Genomic DNA, 24866 nt, shown 5'->3' with positions numbered 1-24866 from the left:
TCCTCAACGGTTTATAATATATTTATTACAGCTCACGCGCTTTTCAACTAAATCTCGTTTCTTCACTGTCAACGATTAAATTCAAACAACAGTATCCTAAGCAAAAAAATAATTATTATCAAACTGAAGAGATAGTTTAAAAAGTCATAATGTCCAAACCTACTCATACCTCACTCACCTGAGTCTTGCCACTCTCTCGTACCGCTCCACTCTCCTCCGGATTTCCCTATTTTCACCGTCTTTCCTTGTTTCCTGGTCGTGATCCCGGCCTCCTGCGTTGGATGCTTTCTGGGTTTTCCTAGTTTGTGCCAAGAATCTGACAAGGGGGGATTTTTGGTGGCGGGTGAATGGGTATTTGTTACTCTTCGAGTTGTGGGAGGAGAAAGACTGGGTGGGAGACCGGAAATGATAGCGGTGGGAGGTTAGACTCGAAGTCGAAGAAGAATAGCTCGGGTGCGTTGACAAGGAGGTTTAGTGGAGGCGGCGCATCTGCCGCTGCGGCCTTAGTTTCGGCGGAAAGGGCCTTGTTTCAAATTCCAGGGCGGATGTTTTCTAGCGGGGCGACCCGAATTGCCAGCTTGTACACTCAGCAAGGCAAGAAAGGAACGAATCAAGATGCCATGATAATTTGGGAGGTTAGTTTTCCTCAACTCCGATTTAGGAATGTATGAGTGTAATAATTTACTTTGGTACGTTTAAAATTTTAGGATTTGGTAGTAGTTGAAGATGCACCTGATAATAATCTTTGCGAAAGAAATCGTGTTTTATTTTGAAGAATGATGGATGTTGTTCTTGTACATTTGGGTCGGTTTATGACTTGCTTGGATTGTTTATACGGTAGAATTTCTGCACGGGAAGCAATGCAGATGCAACTTTTTGTGGCGTGTTTGATGGCCATGGTCCTTATGGTCACATGGTTGCAAGGAAAGTGAGGGATGCTCTTCCGATTTTGCTGAGTTCTCAATGGGATACGAAGTCTGAAAGCAACCCAAATTCATCTCTCGAGAATGGATATCCAGAAGGAATGGTGCGTTTTGATGATTTCATGGATGATGATCGCTGCGAGTCATTGGAGGCCGAGGAGAATGAAAAAATTCCAGAGATGCATATTCCGCTCAAGAAGTCGATATTGAAGGCTTTCAGGTTAATGGATAAGGAGTTGAAATTGCATCCCACTATTGATTGCTTTTGCAGTGGTTCAACTGCAGTGGTGTTGATAATGCAGGTAGCCAACCGATACTTTAGTGTACATTGTTAGTATTTCTCTTTGTTAAGTGTGGTTTTAATAGGTAAATTGGCTGTTATTTACTTTTCTCCATTTAGTTACTAATGTCTTGTGAAGTAATGCAATGATCAGTCTGCTATGGACTTCGCCTACCGCGAGGCATGGCAGAAATTTGCTGGTTTTTATACAATCGTAGTTCTATAAGCTTGTATGATATAACATGTCATATAACCTAGATGATTCGGGGCTTCTTCAATTGGAGCTCAGGATATTCAAAACAGATAAAAATGAGCCATTCTACGGTTAATTGAATCTATGGCAAAGAGGACAATACCAGTCTATCTACAATAATTGGGTTCGTTCTAAAATTATGACTCTTCATCTGGGAACCATGACCGCCTGGTTGAGGAAGGTCTCTCTCTTTTTTTTTTCTTTTTTTTTTTTGCTAATTTAGTTTATTGAGTTGGGATAACAGACTGCATAAACACGAAACGTGCTGCATATCTTCTTCCAGTTTTTAAGCTACATCTATCTCTTTAGGGTTGAGGGTAGCGTAGGGTTGAGGGTAGCGGGTTACCTGGCGAGTACACCCACAAATCGTTTTCGAATCACTTACACTCTGACATTTGGTGGCTTTTCTGACATCTGGTCACGTGATAATTCTTTCTTGGTCTACAATTATGATATGACATTATTGCAATTTTGGTCTATGAGGCATGATTATATCATGGGAATGTTACCTTTTCGACTGATCTTTGTTCGGTCTGCTTGTAATTTGGCTGTAGATGGTGTTCCCAACTCATTTTACATAATTATCCAGGGCCAGGATCTTGTTATTGGTAACATTGGCGATTCGAGGGCGATATTAGCAACTCGAGACAAGGACAATGGTTTGGTGGCTCTACAGTTGACTGTGGACTTGAAACCTAATCTTCCAAGTATTCTAACCTTTTCTCATCTTTCTTGCACAAACGCTGTTTATTTATGTACATGCACTGAGACTAAAGCTTCGGGCTCTTATTTTTTAGGAGAATTTGCGAGGATCCAAAGATGTAAAGGCAGGGTTTTTGCGCTGCAAGACGAGCCAGAAGTTGCACGAGTATGGTTGCCAAATAGCGACTCCCCTGGCCTGGCAATGGCGAGAGCATTTGGAGACTTCTGCTTGAAGGATTTTGGTTTAATTTCCATGCCAGATGTTTATCATCGCCACATAACTGAGAGAGATGAATTTGTCATTCTTGCCACTGATGGAGTGCGTTTCTGTTATTGCTCATTTATTTATAACTGAAACCTCGGTGGTGTACAGACTTTGCTTTACCCATTTTAATGCAGGTGTGGGATGTTCTCTCAAATAAAGAAGCAGTGGACATAGTTGCCTCAGCTCCAAGTCGTGGAACAGCTGCCAGAGCTCTCGTTGACTGTGCGACTAGGGCATGGAAACTCAAGTACCCGACATCGAAGAATGATGACTGTGCTGTAGTATGTCTCTTCCTGGAACATATGCATGCAGCCAGCACGCCAAAAGAACAAAACGATTTCCCAGGAACTCCAGAAGAGGAAACCGATACTGTTCTCACGATAACGGAACCCGAGATCTCGGATACAGATGCCACAACTTCTCATGCTATTTTTGCTGAACCTCTGGATACAACTAAAGAATCTAGTGAGATTGTGCCTGTTATTGAGGAAGCAGAGCTGAAGCGTCCGGATAAAACACTCGTTCAATCCAAGAGGAGCTTAGCTGAGTGCCTTTCAACCGCAGAGGATGAAGAATGGTCAGCCCTGGAAGGTTTTTCGCGAGCCAACAGTTTACTCAGTCTCCCCAGATTCTTATCTTTCGACAAACGATCCACGAGTTGGAGAAAATGGTGATGAAACACCCACACCCCCAAGAAAGCTACATTATTAACTAGGAAACAGGTATGTTTCGCCTTTCAGTGGAGCCGGTTAAAATTTCCCCAAATGCAGGTTCTGAACACCTAATGGTGCAGAGTCTATTTTTCTTGTTGGATTTTCTCAAGTCCTGAAAATTGTGTGGGATTTACAGCATAGCATGGTGGCTCTTTTAATTTGGTATTTCGGTAGGTACGCTTTTGTATGTACTTCTGAGTTACTATCTATATATATATATATATATATATACTTTGCNTGACATATACGAACAAACAGACGAGTCTTTTCCCACCCTAGCAAAAAGGGTTGGAATAGAAAATCAATTAACAAAATTTAAGAAATAAAATGGTTCGAGAAAACTTCATATATTTTCGAATATCACAGAGCTTGAAGCATGCGTTTGAAATGTATGTGTAATAATTTAGTTAGAATTCAACAAATTAAATACTGAAATGGCCATAAATGTGGCATGGACCATAGGCCCCAATAATATTCAATGCTGATTGGAATTGGACAAGGAAATATTCATAGCCGACAAAATTAAGCATATCCACCCTTTTTTTCCTTCAACGATTTTCTGACATTATTCTTTTTTTATTTTTTTAATAATACATTTTCCTTTTATTTGCTTATCATCATTATTATTATTTGGGTAAAATATTGTTCTTTTTATTGTCATTTTCCGACGCTAGAAGATTTAACTCGAACCTTACTCCTTAGCCTTAGTAGTTTTCATCATTTTAATTTTGTTAAGATATACGTGCACATATAGAATATAAAATTAATTTTATGAATTTTTTTTAGGAATAGATCAAACTTCTATTTAAAAAAAAATTATAAAGATTTAATGGTTTTATTTTTTGTTGTATCGAAAGCAACATTTCGAGCATCCGAAGACCTATGGTTGTAAAAGGACTTTGAAATTGGCAACAAAGGGTAGACTTCTCAAATCTTAATAAATGCATGTGAAGCGAAGCAGCTTTTCAATTAGTTCACGCGTACAATTAAAGGGTTCTTGTTTGACTTTGCCATGCCACACTTCAAACAAGGGAACTACGGTGTATTTGCGAGGTACCACACATGATCTTACAAGAAAAGGTACAGCTATCGGACAAGACTTGAGAGATATAGAAGGAATCTGAATCTTTTAAGAAGTTGACGGACCAATTATTATATCCCTATTTTTCACTAAATCTGCTATATGTTTAGCTCATGTTTCTTAAATAATAATAATCAAATGGTATTCTCTCCCTGGAATTTGAACCGAATACACACAGTGAAGGAAAGTTACTGGGAAATCAAACTTCAAGTGTGTGTGAGAACGACCAGAAAAAGGAAGCCAAACCACAGACAATAAAGCTACAATTCACCCGAGAAACAGAACTGAAAAGAATCCCATGTAATTATTGATCAACTCCACGACATTTTTAGGAAAAGGCATTCTATATTAGTATGTATATATGATTGAACATGGTCCAATACACACTGGCCCCACATTCATATACTTATATTACTTCAAATAATACTCGTTTATTCCGTCTCCTAGTCACAAGTTTTGGAATGCTAGAAATCCGTAATACTTCTGTCAAATTTTTACACGGCAACCATCTACTCCAATGGATCTTCCACCTCTATAAAAGGTTAAATAACGATGATAAGTTGGTGTAAACAAAGCTGGGATTTTTGGAGGGCATGGGAAATAATGGATTACCCTTTTCGTCGGTAGGTTAGCATGTATATCAATCATAGGGGAAACTCTTTCTGGAGAATATCAAGGTTTCTAGAATCGCAAGCTTCCAGCATATCATTCCTTGAGGCACAGCTGCAAAATCAAGGGCGTGAATGTGACACGATTTGAAAAAGGGGGATTCAACGGACTGGTAGTGTCAATTGTGCAAAGTACCTTAACGAGATTCTCAAATATTGCCAGGCGTTGTCCGCCTTTGGATTCATTGACAATGCCCGGACATAATAAGAAATTGAATCCTCATACCTACCCTGTAAGCAAAAGAAATTGTTAGCGAAGAGTCTAAACGGCACAGCAAATTTTTATGCAAAGTTAATCATCAAAATTAGTGTCATGGATGCAAGAAGTGTGAAATCTTCACACGACGTAGATTAGTCTATGATAGATTTGCAGAAGCGGGACAGTGGAGTAACCAGAACATTAATGTTAGTGCATGGAACTCCAAAGTGAAAAGATAAAAGAAATTCAGCACCTCACTTTTTTATAAGTACACATTACAACCAAGTCAAGAATAAGGGGGATGAAGGATGTTATACATGTGTTCCAATAATTCATCAGCAAGAGTCTCATGAATGAAACTTCCAAGCTCATTATTAATCTTGCTTTTTAGTCATTCAAAAGACATGCGACATTCAAAAATTTCCAGCACATAGTTTATGCACTTCATGGTCTGTGTGCTATGCATATTCAAATTTCAAAGCATCAAGGATGAATCATACCTGATTGGCATAACTGATACCCATGTTCGCCCATGCACGCACATAATTAGGCTTCAAATCTAGTGCCTGGCAAATGGTAAACTTGAGAATAAATAGTACAAAAGCAGTCACTAGAACAGGTAAGTGTGGAGCTGGAAGGAAGAACACTAAAATTCAAGAAAATCCCTATCTTTATCGTCACCACGTCTTCTGGTTCTTTACAAATTTCCCCTTAATATTTAAGCTCAGACAAAGGAATAACATTTAAAAGCTACAAAAATGCTAAATATTACCAGGATGCCAGAATAAACGTAGCTCAACTAACTTGCATTTGAGTCAGGCGGATACGAAGGTTTTAGTTAGAGGCTTAAAGCCCGCAGTTCTGTCTACATAACAAGGTTGTGTAGGTCACTGATGCAATTATTAATAGCCACATTCTACCTGAATGGTCCAACCTTACATTTTCTTGAGATAAATGGACACAAAAGAAGTTTACGAAAGTTACCTGTTGGTAAGCAAAAATAGCATCGACACTCTGGACACTATTGGCCTGTGTTGCACCCAGTTTATTCCAGAGGGAATAGTCTTGTGGTTTGAGTTTCAAAGCAGTCTGAAAAGCTTCAATTGCTTTTTCATATTCTCTAGACAAGTTGTACATCACACCCAGTACAATATGCACATCAGCATCATCGGGTGACATTTTAGATGCCTCGTTAAATAACCTTGCCACCTGTACCAAGTCCAATCGAAACCACTGGAAATGAATACTTTTATTAAGATGTTTTAAAAGTATAAAAACAAGGAGACCATCAGATGAGGTCCTATGTCAAATGCACGTATGCAAATAGGGAACATATTGCAGCATGGAGGAGGGGATGAAGTCCCAACTACCCTTACATCGGCATAGTAAAGATTGTCAGGTTGATCCGGAGGGGCAATGACCCCATACTTAGGATGATGGCGTAGCCAACTATACAAGTACTTCAATGCAGCTGCTTGTTCCAACTCTGAAAAATTAATGAACAAAAGTAAGTGTAAAAAAAAGTCGCTAAACAATGGGATCTTATAAATTATGTAGCCATAGACAAATACAGATACAGCCAATAGTACTGTAACAACAAAAATAGTGGCACATTCTTGTTAAATTTGATCTCTTCGCCAAGGTAACTACCAACCATTTGTATGACTCACACCAAGAGCAAGTAGTACTTCCAAGTTTGTTGGATCAACCTCCTGTGCACGCATCATGGCTGCAATAGCCTGTAATAGGAGATTATTGTAAGAGACAAGGAGGATATATGAGCACCTCAAATCCAAACTTCAACTTAGAAATTGTTGATGAAAAATCTCAGATATGATTTACTCTAAACTTCATTTTGTAATAATCTCATGCAGTCGTGAACTCTTAGATATCCTCAATTTTAAAAAATATGCAGGCAATGAAATACCGCAAGCAATGTTCTAAAAATCGGCTTAGGCGGCCGCCTAGCAGCTAGGCGGTCCTAGGATTAATTAAAATTTATTTTTGGGTTTTTTTTGGAAAAGTTTTTTGGGTTATTAATTATTCTTAGAATCCCAATATAAGCCCTGAACCAAAGTCCAACAAGAAAAGCGATTTGTTGGCTAGCTCTAACACACCAAACTTCATCTTATTATGTTGATACCGTCGAATCCGTCTAACAACCCCTAGTCCCCGCCTAAACGTTGCTCTGGTGCCCGACTAGCTACTAGCGAATTTTAGAACCTTGACAACAAGAAAAAAAGAAAAACTATAGCAAGATTTAGAATTCCACAAAACACCACAATACAACAAGATTTAAAATTAATCTGAATGGAAAGGACCAATATGTAAATTAAATACAATTAAGACCTGTTGATCGTCATCATTCTCCGCATGTGTTATACCAAGCAATCTCCAACCCTCTGCATTGTCAGGATTCTTTAGAACCTCAGCCTCTAGAGCAAGAACTGCCTCGCTTAAAAGTCCCTTGCGAAACAGTTCCTGCCCTTCCTTTAAGGGATTAGGATGACCAACATATGGATTTAGATCAGAGAAAACATATACCCCCCTCGATGTTTCTGATTTCAGCTTCAGTGCTGATTGTTCATTTAGGTACCTGAACATCAAAATCCAAACAATTGCAAACCATTCAAGGTATTTAAACTCAAATTTATACTGTTGCACTTGAATATTTTTAACTTAGAAGGCTGTTCGGGTCCTCTTTCCTTGTGCCAGTTTGCTTCAAGGGTTGATTATTTGTGCTTAGTTCGATATTGATGCCCCAGCTCAATGAAAGTTACCATACACGACACATAAAAAGAACAAGGGTCTCAAGCATTCAGTATCTATGCAGTGAGCAAGCAAGACATGGTGGAGACACGAATTTTGTCATACATCAGATGATGAGTTTCATTGCTGCCACTGATTGTTTCTAAAGGAGGATTACAACCAACAATTCCACACAATGCATTCACACGTATGAAATGGTTGCACTGCTTATGATATAGAAGACAAAATGCATTGGCAAACTCACAAATACAAATTCAAAAAAAGTTGTTGATACCTTTGATGGATCAGGGGAGAAAAGAACAACATGTTAGCAATTTTATTATAAAACCACTCTAAGGTATTCAGCTATAAAATTCTCGTTTATGCTGTACAACCAATTGATTCTTTCTACATCACATGTTCGACAGTCGGCAATCAATTGACCATTTGACTGTGGGAAATAACCAAATCCCTCGAAACACATGACTATTATAGTTATAATACTTTCAGATAAAAATGCAGGAATGCTAGCCTCTCTCCCCAACTTCTATAAAACAACATTGAACTTACTCATCATATGCATTCGCCCAATTATCCGCAGACGTATCATATAGTGTTCCATCAGCCATCTGACGCTCAAATTCTTCGGACCAGTCATTGACATTCAACCTGGAAAATTCATTGACCCACTCATTCTCTTCCACTCCACGATGCCCATGTTCAGAAGCAAATTCATTAGCCCAGCTATTGGGTCCAGGTGTAAGCTAAAGAAGACAACACAGAGACCCATATATTAATATAAACTATCGCTCCACACTCACAATACAGAAAATGAAAACTGTACATCACTATAAAGCAATTGCATCCAGGTGTGTGTGTGGTGGTTTACCCAACACATCATTTAACAATTCAACTCAAATAATTACACAAGCATACTTTTTCCCATCTACTTTTCCAATAATCACTACATTATTTAATTTTTCATAAAATCGTTGTACTCTCTCTCATACACACATATCAGAGCAAATTTTCAAATGTTTCCCTTTTTTTCCACATCAGCGGAGTTGAGTTGAAAGATTGAACAGCCTTAACACAGAATGAGGCAACCATCACCCATAGTGAATCATATAAGGAACAAAATCAACAAAGATAAGCCAAAAGCTTGCTAGTGATGTCTTTATCAAGATTGTACTCACCTGCTGATTCACAAACTGGTCAGCCCATGACTGGCCTCCCCTATGTTGTTGCTCATATTCGGTTGCCCAATCTCCAGGAGAAGAAACTGCAGCAGGTTTGATTTGATTGTCCTCAATAATCATTTCACCACGGCTCATCTTTGATAGAAACTGAAGGAACTTTGAATTCTGTGCAATCCCAAAAGGCATAACAAGTAGGTGTCAGTTTCACTGAAAAAGGACTCATGTAATGAAGCCAGCCTATTATCATTTTTGCTATAGCTTCTTATATACATCTTATTCATTTTGGTAGCATTACAGTCGATTTAGTGATGAGGTTAGGAATGTAATTCCACAACTATTGGTCTACGCAATATTGATAACAGAACTCACTAATAACCGTGTCCGGTACTTAAATTCCATTCACTGTAGAATATTACCTGAAATTTAGGGTCACCATTTTGCGCTAACGTGTTTGCTAGCATGCGAGACTTCTCCACTGCAGCTGAAAGAGAACTATTTGAAACTCTCGTCGGACCAACTGCCGCTATTTGGAACTGCTCCTGAAAATTTACAAAGCATAGCAACAAGGGAATGAAATCCCTTTTCCGTTCTCATCGTTGTGTTAAGGACACCACTTTATTAGCTGACAGAGGAAAGTGTTTATTTTTTATCTTGGTTTTGTATCTTCTGATTTCGACACAAAACATGCACATAGAATTCTTTTTATTAAAGGATTTGCACATAAATTTTCCTTTCATGGGATGAAGACAGACAAAGAACATCCACAAACAGATATCAAGCTGAGAGATGAAAGGTTAACATATGAAACCATCATGATTCACCATTTCGAAGAGAATGAAATTTGCTCATAGAAACATGCTTAAACTTAATACATGCTCGATCTTTAAAAATTGATGATGGCCAATAATGATAAAGGCATTGATTGTGGATAATGTAGTCAAAACTTCGCCATGTTTTACCATTTTCAATACCAAATGATAACAATTTGGCAAGAAAGAAATACAATCTGAATCACTTGCTTACATGCTCAAATTCAGAAGCCCAACCGCTGGCACCATGTTGTCGTTCAAATGACTGAACCCACAGATTTGGATCATCATGTGCTCGGTTTTTAGTGAATTCAGCAACCCACCCATCTGTGGAATGAAGCCGAGGTTTCATACCTTGTGACTCATTCCAAAACTCCTCCATCTCTGAAAATCTCCCAGGCCCATGGCTTCTAGCCTTGGTATCATAATCAATTTCTAAAGAAGATAAAAGAGCATTAACCTGCAAAGAAAAATTTTAAACTTATAGATCTGAGGTATCATTGTCAGTTTGTACCAGACGGCTCCCAAATAAAATTACTCCTTCAAAATGAATGAGACGGATTCATGTCAGCTCAGTGAAAAGTTGTTTTCTCTGATTTGATGTCGTACAATCATATCGTTATAGTTATGCAGGTACTCCTCCATTACCAATTGAGGATATATAGACATGTTTAAAAGGGCTGATTCGATTTTCAGGAATCCCGAAAGAAAAGTCATGCAGCTACACTGATAGCAGATGTATATAATTGCCCATGAAGATATAGTGTACATCACACGACAATGAGGGTAATTAAAACTGGTAAGTTATAATTGGACTGGTCAAAGAGCCATCGGCACGAAAAGGATGCAAATTAAAATCAACCGAAAGGGAACGACAATTTTTTGAATTACTATGAACAACAAAACATGGTAACTTTATTGTATGATGTCATAGAACTTCATCAATAATAACCATTTATAAATATAACATGTGCTACTAATATAACCTGTGCACAAATAAAGTCTTCACTCTTATCAGCAAAAAGATGGCGAGCCATGATACTGCTACGATCACGTATGCATCGCTTGTCACCTTCAGACAATCCTAACACAGGAAGAGAAGCCGGACGAAAAGGTATGACTCCGTGATTGCTGTGAATAAATGAGTGCAAAAAATTTGACAACACTCTTTGAGGTGGCCCTGAAAGATAATAGCTCGTCACGAATTCGAAACTTATCATCAATAAAATTGGGATAATTTATAATTTATAGCAATGAACTTGTTAACTAAAATCAAGACCATCTTGCTTGAATGGTAGTCAACTTGAAAAATACTACAAATAATCGTCCTACCATGCTCAAACATTGTCATCGCTTATCAAAATTAGAACACCACGAGGAACTTTAGAAATAATATCAGAAATCTGAAATGAAAACTATTGTTCTGGGAAAGCTTGAGAAGGTTGGAAAATTGGAAAAAATGTGTGATGAGACACTTTCCCAGGAAAGTTCGATATCTTTGTTTACAATCGAAAAAAAAGATAAAGAAAAAATGATAATGAGCGTGATGACCCCAAAACAGTAGCAAAGAACTGTAAAATTCACCATTAAAATCAGATTGAAGCTGAGGTCGCTCCAAAGGAAAGTTGGTTACACCGTCGCCCTGAAAAGGGGGGATTTGAGGAAGCCTTTGTATCTCATCCCAAGCATCAGAAAATCTATTTTGATCCACATAATGGAATCCTTGAAGAAATTCTGCACCCTAGACGAAGATAACGGGATGGTCATCCGGTATACCAACAAACCACATACCTATAGAAAATAAAAATGTGAACCTGTGCATTAGGATGCAGGGTATGTTCGAGCTCTGATCCAGGAAGAGCTGCAAGGGGATCTCCCACTCCCCCATACAAATTGCCATCGGGTACTGTAGTGGCTGATGTGGGAATCTCTCGCAACCTTTCCTGTTTAGCAACATAAATCAAACATTCCGGAATTAAGGAATGTTCTAAAAGAAAGTATATCAATTCCAGAGAACATAAGACACAGAACCAAACAACAATGATATTTTCAACAACGGATGGGTGACATCCATTAGCAGACAATCTCTGGTTGCAGAGTTACTGTGTTTATCAGTTAGAATATAAAAAATTTCAGCTATCTCAATTTCAATATCCAAAAAAGTTTTATAGGTGTCCGTCGGATAATAATTAATCAATTAAAACCCACGCTGTCCCCAACGCAATACTTCTCAGTCCTAACCACCAATTTTATCAGATAACTTGAAAATGACAGACTAAAATCAATCATGCCCCAAAATCTTCAAGACAGACTTTAGAAAGTAATAGAAAACCTGGGTCTTGGAGGATGACCCAACGAGAACGTTGGCGAGAGCACCGAAAGGATTAGATGAAGAAGAAGAGCCCGGCACAGCACAGGCGGCGCCACCAGTGACTAGCTCCCGCATCGCCATCCCTGCTTCTTCCTCAGGTTAAAGACCTTTGGTCTGCTTCTGCTACAGAAAGAAAGTCACAACCTTTGCTCTTATTGTTCAACAGAGATTAAATTACATCGGGAAAATCAAGGTATGGGGGGGCTTCTGTCTGTTATCTGCAGCTGATGCACGAAGGCGGTTCCGGGGGTCTTTTTTCCTTTACTAATTATTAATTAATATTAACATTAATCCACCGATAATTTTTTTTAAGAAAATATATTATATGGATGTAATAATAAATAAAATGAACATAAAATTAAAGTCATATTTAAAAAGATTAGTAAATTCATTGTCTCGGAAAATAATTGATTTTTATAATATAATATTGCAACAATATTTATATCACCCCTTATCTACAAAATGAAAGGATAATGGATTTTTAAAATAACAAAATAAATCATTTTCTTACTTAATTTGCAGAACTTTGATAAAAATAACATATTTAAAGTTTATTTATTTTTATATAATCTACAAATTTTCGCCAGTAGGTGATTAATACTAAGAGATATGTATTCATTGTAAGAAATTTAATGAATTTTAATATTTTTGTAGATTTTAAAAGTCCATATGTATTCAATCAAGACTTCTGTATACTTTATAGAAATCTAGTGATATTCAGAACAGACTTTCATAAAGTTTTAAAAAAACAAATGATATTTAATATTGATTTTTAAAAACTATATAAAAGTCTAGATGTATTCAAAATTTCAATAGATTTTTAATAACTTAATGAAATTCATTAACATACAAACATTGAAACATAAAGTACAACTATAAATTGTCAAAACTTATCTTTTGTTCGACTCAAATATTTGAATGAATTTTTAAAACTTCTAACTCATACATAATCTTTTTCTTTTTTCTCATCTCACCTCACATCACATCAAATATCTTCTTTTAAGCAAAAATTTGTGTGAGACAGTCTTACATGTCGTATTTTATGAGACAAATATCTTATTTGGGTCGTCCATAAAAAAAATTACTTTTTATACTAAGGCTATGTTTGGTAGCCATGATAAGGGAATGATTACTAAATAATCATCCATTATCTCATGTTTGGTTCATTTTTAATTTAACATGGAGGCTCTTGATTATGATTGAAAGCCCTCATTATTTATGTTATTTGTGTGATTAAATATCCCTTCTCAAAGGTGTGATAATGTATAATTTTTGAATAGTAATAATGATAAGATTGCAAATTGACCCTAATACCCTTGAATTGTTTTCTTCAATATAATATGAAAATTAAAATTAGTGAAAATTTAATAATTAATATGATATTTAAATTTTTATTATATTTTTTATAAATTAATTTCATATATTTTTATTATTTTCAATCATTTTAAAGAAAATAAATTGTAATGCAAATCTATCTTAAATTAAATTTTTATAAATTTTTAATCTTGTTAATTAATTTTTTTTATGAAAATAAATATTTATTAAATTCTAATTTATTTTGTTTAATGATTACCGTAATATTTTCAAATATATTTCTAATAAATATATTTAAATTAATTTTAATAAATATAAATTATAATTATAAATATTTAATTATCTATCAAATTATTTTAAAAATATTTATAATTATTTTAAAAAAACAATAATATTGTAATTATTTCTAAACTTTATTTAACATTAACATTCAAAATATTATTGCTATTTTAATTATTAAAATAAATATATATTTACAAATTTATTTTTAATAAATATATTTAAATTAATTTTAATAAATGTAAATTATAATTATAAATATTTAATTATCTATCCAATTATTTTAAGAATATATATTTAACTAACATTTGGGACATTTTGATCATTGTAATAAAATTTAAAAAATTAATCAATCATTTTAAAATCATACCAAATATCATGTTATTTATCCCACCATACTATTAATCCATATCTCTCATTTTTTAATAACTCTAATTACTAATCATTTACTTATCTCATCACACGTACCAAACGGAGCTTAAAAATATAATTTTTTATTATAAATATCAATAAAATTGATATATATCATGTGTAAAGATTCGTGAGATCGTATTACAATTTATCTAAGCTTGATTCTATTGGTGGACGCTGGAATAAGCAACACAAAAGGAAAGGAAAAAGCTGTATAAAACTAAAACCCTCGGTTGTGACAGAATTTCCAAAGCAGGCAGGGGAGATCGAGGAAGAGGATGGCGTCGTCTTCCAGCAGCGGCCTCACATTCAAGCTACATCCACTCGTCATTGTCAACATCTCCGATCACTTTACTCGGTTCAAGTCACAGTCTGCTCCGCCTCACTCCGCGCCCAACGGAGTCGACGCCTCATCGCTGCAGCCTACCCAAACACAGCGCGTTTTTGGCTGTGTAATCGGTGTCCAGCGCGGCCGGACGGTGGAGATCTTCAACAGCTTCGAGCTTCTCTATGACTCCTCCACCCACTCTCTCGACCGTGCTTTTCTCGAGAAAAAACAAGAGCTTTGTATGTTTTTTTATTTATTACTTATTTTTTCGTGTTTAGGTTTGATATGGGTAGAAGAATCTGAAAACAGTTATGCTTGATGTCCAACGAGCAGATAAGAAGGTATTTCCGCATTTTTATGTTCTAGGATGGTACTCGACTGGGAGCGATGCTCAAGAGTCCGATATGATCATTCATAAAGCTGTGAGTCTGTCTTATTGATTGTCAGCTGCACCAAGATTTATATAGATTTCCCATTGAATATCTTCATATTAAGCTATAATTGTTTGGAAAGCTTAATAAATTACAAAGACAAAATGGCAAGTGGAAAATCTTGATGTACTTTGAAGGGTTCACCTCTCTGCGATAAACGCTGCTGTGGACTAGCACAAACAAGAATTGATGAGAAAATACCATAGTTAAGTTTCCCTGAAAGTCATTCAAATCATTCACATCCAAACTAGATGGTTCCTGAACATGTTGTTTGACTGTTGCTTCTGTTTTAAGGCAGTGGACACATATTTCATTGTTTCTTTAATGCTGTGATAACAAAAGTTGTACTAGTTATGTGACTCTAATGAGAAACTCTTTGTTTTAACAGTTGATGGATATCAACGAGAATCCTGTTTATGTTCTTATCAATCCTTCAATTAATCCTGCGCAGAAAGATCTGCCTGTTACAATATTTGAAAGTGGTATGCGTTTCCCATTACAATTTTTGAAAGCGGTATTATTTGTTATTTATAATCAATAAATGCCCCGAAAGCCTACCATTTAATTGGTCTCCAAGGTTCAACAGTTTATCGATTTCTATGCAATTCGTGTTATCCCTCTATCAGAATTGTGCTTGTCAACCTATACGCTCTGATAAGCACAAGATCCATTATATATACTTTTTTCAGTGCTGCTAACCACGTTTTAAAATGTGTTCTTCTTATTTGACTTTTGCTGGTCCCGTATTATTGTTCCTCCATAGAAAGACCTATCTTTTATCATTTGAAATTTTAACATTATGGTACTCATCTTTGTATTTGGCTTTGAATAGGCAACAAAATAATCTAGATTCATTAAGATGTAAATGATGCGAACTAGTATGCAGCTGAGCAGACGAATAATCTCATTCATCATGTATATAATCCGGGTTTTTGAGCCGTTTGCATTTCAATCATGAAGCCTGGGAGGAAACAATATAATCTTTTTTTCTTTTAGGAAACTATCGCTCTCATCGCTGGCGACTGAAGCAATATCTCTACTTCTTGTGATTTTATAGTAATAGAGATTCCCGTCCAACTGATGAACCTCATGGTTATTACTGTTTGATTACTTTTTTTACCATAGTTCAGTCACAATTTATCTGACAATGAGCTTCTATTTCTTTCTTTCCCTTTCCTGATGAATGGTTGTCATTCAAGAGTTGCATGTCTTTGATAGCATCCCTCAGCTTATATTTGTTCGGTCCAGTTACACCATAGAGGTATATTTTGTTTTCTTTCCTTTTTTGGGTCATGTTTCAAGCAAGCAATAAACTATATGAGACAGATTTTTTTTGTGCTTGCTAGACAGTAGAAGCAGAGAGAATATCGGTTGATCATGTCGCCCATCTAAAACCATCGGATGGAGGTTCAGCTGCAACTCAGCGTGAGTCTCCTTTTTCTGATAATTTCAAAATTTGCCATTATCCCCCCCCCCCCCCCCCCCCCCCCCCCCCCGCTCTCTCTCTCTGTCTCTCTGTCTGCCTTTGTCGTTCCTCCGTGGCTCATTAGCATATGGATGCACGATTACCTTTTTCTGTAGTGGCTGCTCACCTTACTGGCATACACAGTGCCATCAAGATGCTGAATAGTAGAATCAGAGTCCTCCATCACTATCTTCTTGCCATGCAAAAAGGTATGGTTGATTATTTTCCTCTCCCTTTTATGATGCGATATTGTATATGACTGGACAAAGATCTTAAAGGAATCTCATTTATTTCATTACAACCGGATGCCAACTTATATTAATCCCGTGAAACAGTCAAGTATTATCATCTGAAATGCCAATATCAACTCTTGAAAGTTCGTACAGGATGATGTTCTATCTGTGGATCTTGATTTGTTTACAAATGAATATCGGTTCTGATATACAAAAAAAATTGTATGGGAGGTGTTGGTGTTCTTTTCTATATATTTTTATTATTCTGATGCATGAGAAAAGTCTCAAGAGAGAAATTCAGAGTCCTTATTTGTTCTATATGGATAACTTCCACTTAACGAAGAAATCGTAGACTTGCTTAGTCTTTTCTCAGCATTGGTTTGATGAAAGGTTCAGTTTTTATCATACACAATTGACGTGTAAAGCGATTTTTAAGGTATTAGATAGATTAGATATAAAGCCATTGAGACTGAGTGCATGGGATGAATTCTGATTACTATCTTCTTTGAAATACCATGCTTATTAGTTGTTCACCAGCATTGCTACTGCTTTCAGGGGAAATCCCATCAGAGAATTCATTGCTGAGGCAAGTATCCAGTCTACTTAGACGATTACCAGCCATTGAATCTGAAAAATTTCAAGATGATTTCTTGATGGTTAGTGCTCTCTGGGGATTTTGGTTTCTCTAATTCTAAAATTTGCAGCCTTTTGTACTCTCCGTTCTCTTAGAATCTAGGGAGAAATTATCAGTCTGAAATTACGTGAAAAGTTGCAGTAAATCTAGTATGGCATCTAGGCATAAAAGAGTTTCTTCTATCTATCTTCTGAGCCCAAATTTAACTCAATTTTATGAATTCCAGGAATATAACGATACTTTGTTGATAACTTACCTTGCCATGTTCACCAATTGTTCGAGGTATGTCTGTAATCCTTTTTTTTTTCCTTTTATTGAAGATTTGTCCCTATATTGCCGTTGAAATGGAAGTAGACTTGTTACCGAAAATAACTCTGATTGGCAATTGCGGTTAACGTTTCTTGACATTTGATCCATTATATCTTGTTTTTTCATCTAATTAACATTATTGTATTTGGTTGTTTTGGCAGCACCATGAACGAACTGGTTGACAAATTCAACACCGCTTATGATAGACATAGCCGGAGGGGTGGTCGATCTGCTTTTATCTAAAAACGCTTTTTCTTTCTCGTTTTATGATATAAAGCCCAGAAGTGTGCGCAAATTATGTCTTTGAAAACATACAACTGGAACAGTTGTCACGAAGAAATGAGTTTGTCTCATCAAATCCTCATCAAGAGTTCGGTGGACACAGCTTGAAGTTCCCTCATTCGTTGAAGGAATATCAAGGAATAGTATTTCTTTTCCTCTGGCCTAGGTTAACTCAAAACAAAATTGTAAGTATATTTTATGTTCTGTTTTTTCCGTGTATTGACAATGTTAACGGAAAATGTGCTTTCAGATTGTTAAGAATCGGATGTATTTGTATTTATTTATTTTTAATAAAAGTTTTTTCAGACTATAAATTATAAAAATAATATAATTTAGAAATTTTTTAATGGCATGTCATATTTTAAAATTTGAAAATATCAATAAATAGTACAAGATACAATAGAATTTTTAGATTTATCCATGATTGACTTCAAGCTTGGTTTGTGCTGGTCGGATGTGTTATACTGACTACAATTTAATAAAAGACCATCTCATGGATGTTATGTGTAATTTCTTTGAATTCAGTGGATGTATAAATATCTCATATAAAGATACATAATAGAGAGTAACAGTCCGCCGAAGTCAAAGTCGCTTCAATCATGCGGAGTGCACTGGATCAGGCAAAGCCCTAAGCAACGCGCTTGCTGGTACAATTCCTTTGTATGTCTAAATAACGCCTTAATTTACATAAGAAACAGTAACATATATGGCACGTGGTATTAAGCGAATGCAACAAAGTTAGTTTTTATATTAGGAAGTACACGTTATTTCTATACAATCTTGTGAAACAAAATCCAGGCAGGAAAGTAATTTCTACGAAAGAAACTCACCCGGCCTTGTGAAGAAAATGTCGATTTCTGGCTGTTATTGGCATAACTGTCATTGATGACCATTTATGACGATCATCCCAGAGTCATCTTCTTGTTGCTGGTTGATTGACTTCCTGTGATTTATCTCATCCCTACACATAATCCAGAAGAAGCAATTAATGGATGTATTGAATGGTAGATGAACATACAAAATTTTTAATAGCATACATATCATAGTGCCTCAATAAAATAAAACAGGATTGTATCATACACTTGAGGAAAAATAGTGTAACTACTGATCATAACCAAACCAAGTGCGTAGGCATAAAACAAAAACACAAAACTTGCGTCTTTTTGTTCAACAAACTCGTGTTTCAAAGGTACAGAGAAGTGGTACGTGCTTAAAAAAAATGAAGATAGAATGAAATGGAACACAATCGTGAAACATTAAATAAGGTTTGAATACAAGCAAAACTAAAATATTTAAAAGCATCTATCTAAAGAATTAGCATAGCCATTCTTCCAGCAGAGCCTCACAGAACTACAAAAAACTCTTGACCCCATTCCATGTGAGAAATACAAGGAACTCAATATAACATAAATAAAATAAACCCATCTTGGGTGGAAACTTGTAGGAACATGTTTAACAATAAAAAGCACATATTACTGGCCAAATTGGCATCTAAGAGAAATAAGGAAACAAGTTCCAGTTCAAGTATGAAAGAGAAGGTCTGCAAGCTCAAAGAAACAGCAGGACCGCGAAGTGATGTAAACTATAAAATAAACTAGCAAGCACCTGAGACAAATCCAGATCGAATCATAGTAAAGAACAGCCACAACTCTGCGCCTTTTTTCTCTTTGAGCATCTTCAGACTGTTTCACCACTGGTAATTGTTTTATTCCTTTTGCCTCCATTAGCTGCTTAGCCATTGCCAGATCGGTACCTGGGTAGCATGTCAGAAGTCCACGTTCTCTTCCACGATAACTTATTCCACGTGTAAATACAGGAGAGACGGTGCATGTGTTTACCTACAAAAGAATTCACAGTAACTACACTGTTGTATGAAATATCATTTCCCTATGGCAGATAGCAAATAAAAGAGGACAAACAAAATTTTTCTGTATTTTCACAGGGGAAAGACCATACGATAAATTGTATTTTACATGCCCATAAGATATTTATTAAAGAAACATACATCCGTTGAGCTCCAGGAGGAAGCATCACCAGACCTCCTGAACAACCATCGTTTAATGTCACCATAGGTTAAAATTCCTTCCAAATAATCATCAGCATCAACAACAAGGGCACAATTCTGTTGACCATCAGACATACAGTTTAGTACCTCTCTGAGACTCTGGGAAGGAGAAACCTTCAAACAGTTATGTGACATAGCCTGAGAGACCTGATAATATAAGGAAAATGCTAAATATATTTCATAGCAATAATAGAACCTCCAACTTCACAAATGAAATAGAACAGATGATAAAATAAATGGCTTCTTTTCCGATACAGTTTTACCAGGGAGGACAGGAGACGGACCTTTAAATTCTCTAGTAAACTTTCAACTTCTGTTAGTTGATATGTACCAGTATTACCAATGATCGAGAGTTCTATATCATCTCTTTCACCAGTGATTCTCCTTGTATCCTCACTTTTGTCTTCAGATGGTGAAAGAATGGAATAAGCAAGTGGAGAATGCTTTGTATCTGACACCTCTGTTTCCTTCTGCCGAGTTGTCAACGAGGGCACCCAAATTGCTAGTCCAACTGCCCCCTGTTGCCACATAAAAATCAAGTTACCACATTGTGAATGACTATTATCATACAAAGATTACAAATAAAAAATTACGAAATACCCCGTTAGAGATATATTCAATAGGCACAACCATTCATTCCCATACTTTATAACAAGACCGAGTAAAAAATTTAGGTTCTACCTCATAAATGTCGTAGCGGCCAGTAAATAAAGGGTTTCAGACACCAAACATAGAAAGAGATTAAATTACGTACTAAAACAGGTGTTTGCAGAGGCTTTTGTAAGGATTATTTAAGATCATCACACACTCTAAAAAAATAACTTGGTGATAAAAGAGAGAAGGAAAGATGACGATTACTACATGTATTAGAAAACATCTAAGCCCATTCTATGCATAGCATGTACAATATTCTGCCTCCGTCACGATTTAGCACGAAGTGCCAAAACAAACTACATCAAGTAAATAAGACGAGGCATTATCTCCTCCATTAGTAAATAAAACAATTCATAAAAATAAAAAATAAGAAAACAATGGTCATTTCTAAATTAAAAACATGAGTAACCATGCCATCATTCTATTGTCAAGCACCTCTTTCCCTTGCCAAATTCGGAGAAACGGGGTGAGCCTGACTGATTATGAAAATAATGATATTGCTACACTTTTTAAAGGGATCGACTTGTAAAACAAGAAAAAGAACCTATATGCACTCATATAAAATCAAATGTTGCAACAAGTAGAGTTCATGCGACTATTGCAGGATAAGAGAGTCGTTCCAGAAACACAGACAAGAGATCGAGACTTACCATGAGAGGAAGTAATATTCTGTAATCTCTCGTCAGCTCAAAGAGAAGAAGAACAGAAGTTAAGGGCACTGAACAAACAGAAGCTAATGTTGCAGCCATTCCAACCTGCAACAGAGCTCGGTAGTGGCAGGTACAATGTTAATATTCAAAATGGTATAGAACAAAGAAGCAATTGAAAGAAATATGGCTGACTTAAAGCATATAGGACATTACTAATGCATAAGCCTGTGGCTCGGCAATGGTAGCATTTCCCGGAATAGCTGAGTTGATAAGCTCTCCAGCAGAGCCCCCAAATACAGCACCCACTGCAGCACCAATCATCAAACTGGGAGCATACAAGCCACCAACAAGGCCAGACCCTTTACATAGAGTAGTAGCCACCACTTTTGCTGCAGATAATTGAACTAGAAGCCAGATTCCAGGTGCTGATGCAGACTTTCCGGTGCGTAAAATTTCATCAACGTTAGTGAAACCCCAATACAATATTCCAGGATATTTGAGAGCTATTAACCCAGCTCCTAAACCCCCCAAAGCAGGACACACAACATCTGGGATCCCGAATTTTTCTTTGATCAGCAGAAACGCCTTGGTGAACCAAGCCAACAAGCGTGTGAAAGCGACACTTACTACTCCACAGAGCATTCCCAATATAAGGTACAAAGGTAGCTCTGAGGAAAAAAAGGAATATTTGATCAGACATGCACACCCATTTAGCAAAATTAAACAGGTAAAAATTCTATTCAAAAGTCCACGGCACAATCACCAATACTCTTCCAACCACGCACATCAGACCACTGGCTAATATTTTTTTAAGTAGTTGACAGGCAACCATAATACTTCCTATAAAAAATTAAGCATCTATTATTTCTCCACATGAATGTTCTGTAGGATAAATAATATTAAAGAAATCCAGAGAAGGCCAACAGTTTCATTAACATTGGAATTTATGTAAGCATTTTAAAGTTTTCAACAAACCCATGCATGCTATGATAATTTGTCATGTAATATCTCCCTAGGTATGCCCAGTGCAACTTGTACAAACTCTATTTTGACTTCTTTTTTTTTTTTACGAATCAGGAAAAAAAATCAATATTGATAGTAAAGGCCGTGCAACATATTTTTCAGCAAGTATGCTTTCAATCCAACAAACAAAAAAGCAAGTGACTAGATGAATTATGGCAACCTAGGCTAAGACTAACAAAAGTAAAACACTGAACATTCGCAGGCAGCACGACAGTGCATTGATTCAGAATAATGACATCAGTCAATCAGAACGTCCAATATGCTTTCAGTTTTACAAAACAAACAAAAATCAGATCAGATACCAGCAGCAGATTTCAAATCATACGCGGGCACTGTGAACGCCTGTTTCTCCCCAAGCACAGCATTTGAGACTGTCGATGAGATAACAGAAGCCAATATTATAATTGCGGTAGTAAATGGAGGAGAGTTTTCTGCACGTAGAGGCCTCAAAACTGTTTCAATAGCAAAGAAACATCCAGCAACTGCAACATTGAAACCTGAAGTGCAACTGAAACGTTAACACAGCCTATCTACCATGAAGATTGAAAACAAAATATACGTAAGAAGACACTAAGTCATATACATAGTTATGTGGCAGTAGTTCACAGAACAATGTAATTTTCCAGGTAAAAAGATTCCCAATCCATCCTTCCACTGCCCCCACCCCAAACAAATTCAGGAAACAGAGAAAGATGGAAGAAATAAAAAGGAAAGCTTGACAATTCAAAAGGAAGATAAAACCGGGCATAAAACCAACAGTGGAGCTAACATTAAAAGAAGCATCACATAAAATAGACAAGTGGGGTACCTGCAGCAATTCCAGCAGCTGCTCCAGCAGCAATGAGAGCAATTCTCCTTTCCCTATTATTCTCCATCGTTACCGAGAAACCGTTGGCACACGATTTTCCAATATCTACACTTGGACCCTCAGGCCCCAAAGAACAACCGGTACCTAAAGTTATAGCAGCCTGTATTGCCTTCACTATGGGGACGATTGCAGCAAACACATTAAAGCCTTGTTCCTGGGAAGAAGTGAACTGCATTATTTGTTCTAATATTTCAAGAAGACCATGCAAAACACCCACAACAACTCCTCCCAAAACTGGTATCAAAAGAATCCGATGCCAAGTATCAGCTAGCCTTTGTAACCGAAGCCAAGCAGCACCTTCATTCGGTGTACCAGCCCATGCCCATTCGTGTATCACATGTACCTGCATTCAGCACATATCAGACATTTTGCAATCTTTCCTAAAAATAAAAACCAGAAAGGTTGTCATTACTTGCATCAAAATCAACTCTACTAATTTCACTATGTCAAATGCAACTTAATTAGTTTCTCTATCAATTAAAAGTTAAAAATATATATAAATAAATCTTATCATGCAAAATTATGATTTGCCCTCTAAGTTTTTTACGCTATATTGGCCAACTAGGCAAAAATCCTGGCTAATCAATAAACCCTAAATCTAGGGTCTTCCATCCACAAAAATTTGACCAAAAAAACAAACAAGGATGCTAAATGTTATGTTAAACCGTCGATCCAAGAACCCGAACTAAACTAAAGGACAGCAGAAACTCTTTAGTGAAAAGCATATTCCATCCAATTTCTGCCATCTAACTACCTTAGATTGTCACAATAGCAAATTTCTTGGTGAAATTTCATCACAACGCAGTTGAATTCCATACGCGCATTTCAACCGGCCTTTCATTTCAAGTATCACCTCTTTTCTGGCCTTTTGCCTAAGCAAAAATATAACTTAGTACCTCAACATTGAACAAAATAATCGGATAGCCAATTCAATCCAAAACAGACAACAAAGTTTTCAACTTCGTTCATCAACCGACAAAAAATTAACACAAATTCAAAGACCTTGAACTTCTGAACTAACCCCACGGTTGAACGCGGCAACGCAAAGACCTGTAGCGACACCAAGTAGGCACCCAATGAGCAGCAATGCCCACTCAGGTGGCGCACTATTCCCAAGAGAATTATCGCCAGAATCGGCATCGGCACTGACAAAATGATTCGAAGTAGAAGGTGAAGCAGGAGAAGGGTGCCGGTGATGATCCCTCTCCGATCGAAGATTAACCGATAATCTGCTACCCGAACCCGATAACCCACGATCCAACCGCTTCAAAAGATCCGACGGGAGGCACCCTTTATTATTTGAGCCAATGTTTTTCCTCGGCGGTGATTGGCTGCCTCCTCGTTCCAAATCGCCGCCGGAGGCCGATGAATAAGAGCGCAATAAGCTCCGATCTTCCAATTGACCTCCCGTTGACATATCTGCACCGCCCCACTTTTCATAAAACCATTCAATGACCGAATGGGAGTTGATTTTGCTCCATTTCACTTATTTATCAAATAGTTTACAATATAACCTTTCCGTGATTTAAATTTCTTAAAGTATCATCCTTTTTAACATTTTCTCCATCTCATTTCTATTACTACAACTTCGTGAACTAAATTAAGCTATTATGCATTTTTGGTTCGATGTGCAATCTTTATTTCTCTAGCATTCATAAAAAATAGTAATTTATTATAATAATTAAATTCATAAACAATTCTCATTAGAT

The 24866-nt window shown here is 36.6% G+C and overlaps 4 protein-coding genes across 8 annotated transcripts; 2 read left to right on the top strand and 2 right to left on the bottom strand.

Moving 5' to 3' along the window:
* Nucleotides 1–56: 56 nt before the first annotated feature.
* On the top strand, nucleotides 57–3110 carry LOC140987921 (probable protein phosphatase 2C 6). Of its 2 annotated transcripts, XM_073456676.1 has the most exons (5): nucleotides 62–635; nucleotides 842–1225; nucleotides 2046–2163; nucleotides 2254–2477; nucleotides 2558–3110. In XM_073456676.1, the coding sequence occupies exons 1-5, from the start codon at nucleotides 348–350 to the stop codon at nucleotides 3095–3097; spliced, it is 1554 nt and encodes a 517-aa protein (XP_073312777.1). In that variant the 5' UTR covers nucleotides 62–347; the 3' UTR covers nucleotides 3098–3110. The 2 variants fall into 2 exon arrangements, with proteins under 2 accessions (XP_073312776.1, XP_073312777.1); XM_073456675.1 differs by having other exon boundaries at nucleotides 57–635; nucleotides 2046–2477.
* Nucleotides 3111–4502: 1392 nt separating this feature from the next.
* LOC140987920 (peroxisome biogenesis protein 5) lies at nucleotides 4503–12480 on the bottom strand. Its single transcript, XM_073456673.1, has 16 exons — nucleotides 12173–12480; nucleotides 11655–11783; nucleotides 11425–11581; nucleotides 10827–11020; nucleotides 10055–10300; nucleotides 9448–9570; nucleotides 9029–9196; nucleotides 8403–8596; nucleotides 7434–7680; nucleotides 6739–6823; nucleotides 6461–6570; nucleotides 6069–6293; nucleotides 5585–5650; nucleotides 5022–5116; nucleotides 4830–4940; nucleotides 4503–4749 (listed from the first exon to the last, which is right to left on the bottom strand). Exons 1-15 carry the CDS (start codon nucleotides 12290–12292, stop codon nucleotides 4862–4864), a joined length of 2238 nt encoding a protein of 745 aa, XP_073312774.1. The 5' UTR covers nucleotides 12293–12480; the 3' UTR covers nucleotides 4503–4749; nucleotides 4830–4861.
* A 1896-nt stretch (nucleotides 12481–14376) lies between these two features.
* Nucleotides 14377–18175, top strand: LOC140988809 (COP9 signalosome complex subunit 6a-like). The gene is made up of 9 exons (XM_073457885.1): nucleotides 14377–14782; nucleotides 14877–14965; nucleotides 15363–15456; nucleotides 16174–16235; nucleotides 16321–16399; nucleotides 16556–16648; nucleotides 17228–17328; nucleotides 17533–17588; nucleotides 17777–18175. The coding sequence occupies exons 1-9, from the start codon at nucleotides 14494–14496 to the stop codon at nucleotides 17856–17858; spliced, it is 945 nt and encodes a 314-aa protein (XP_073313986.1). The 5' UTR covers nucleotides 14377–14493; the 3' UTR covers nucleotides 17859–18175.
* A 441-nt stretch (nucleotides 18176–18616) lies between these two features.
* LOC140987967 (chloride channel protein CLC-f-like) lies at nucleotides 18617–24674 on the bottom strand. 4 transcript variants are annotated; one of them, XM_073456772.1, is made up of 9 exons: nucleotides 24179–24673; nucleotides 23098–23500; nucleotides 22592–22786; nucleotides 21480–21934; nucleotides 21267–21371; nucleotides 20247–20480; nucleotides 19927–20109; nucleotides 19503–19735; nucleotides 18617–18858 (listed from the first exon to the last, which is right to left on the bottom strand). In XM_073456772.1, exons 1-9 carry the CDS (start codon nucleotides 24572–24574, stop codon nucleotides 18777–18779), a joined length of 2286 nt encoding a protein of 761 aa, XP_073312873.1. In that variant the 5' UTR covers nucleotides 24575–24673; the 3' UTR covers nucleotides 18617–18776. The 4 variants fall into 4 exon arrangements, with proteins under 4 accessions (XP_073312873.1, XP_073312872.1, XP_073312875.1 ...); XM_073456771.1 differs by having other exon boundaries at nucleotides 19903–20109; nucleotides 24179–24671; XM_073456774.1 differs by having other exon boundaries at nucleotides 19903–20109; nucleotides 24160–24543.
* Nucleotides 24675–24866: the final 192 nt, after the last annotated feature.

The sequence above is a fragment of the Primulina huaijiensis genome, chromosome 11 (genome assembly GCF_012295235.1).
Source record: "Primulina huaijiensis isolate GDHJ02 chromosome 11, ASM1229523v2, whole genome shotgun sequence".
Lineage (NCBI taxonomy): Eukaryota > Viridiplantae > Streptophyta > Magnoliopsida > Lamiales > Gesneriaceae > Primulina > Primulina huaijiensis.
This window is presented reverse-complemented; position numbering and strand designations above follow the sequence as displayed.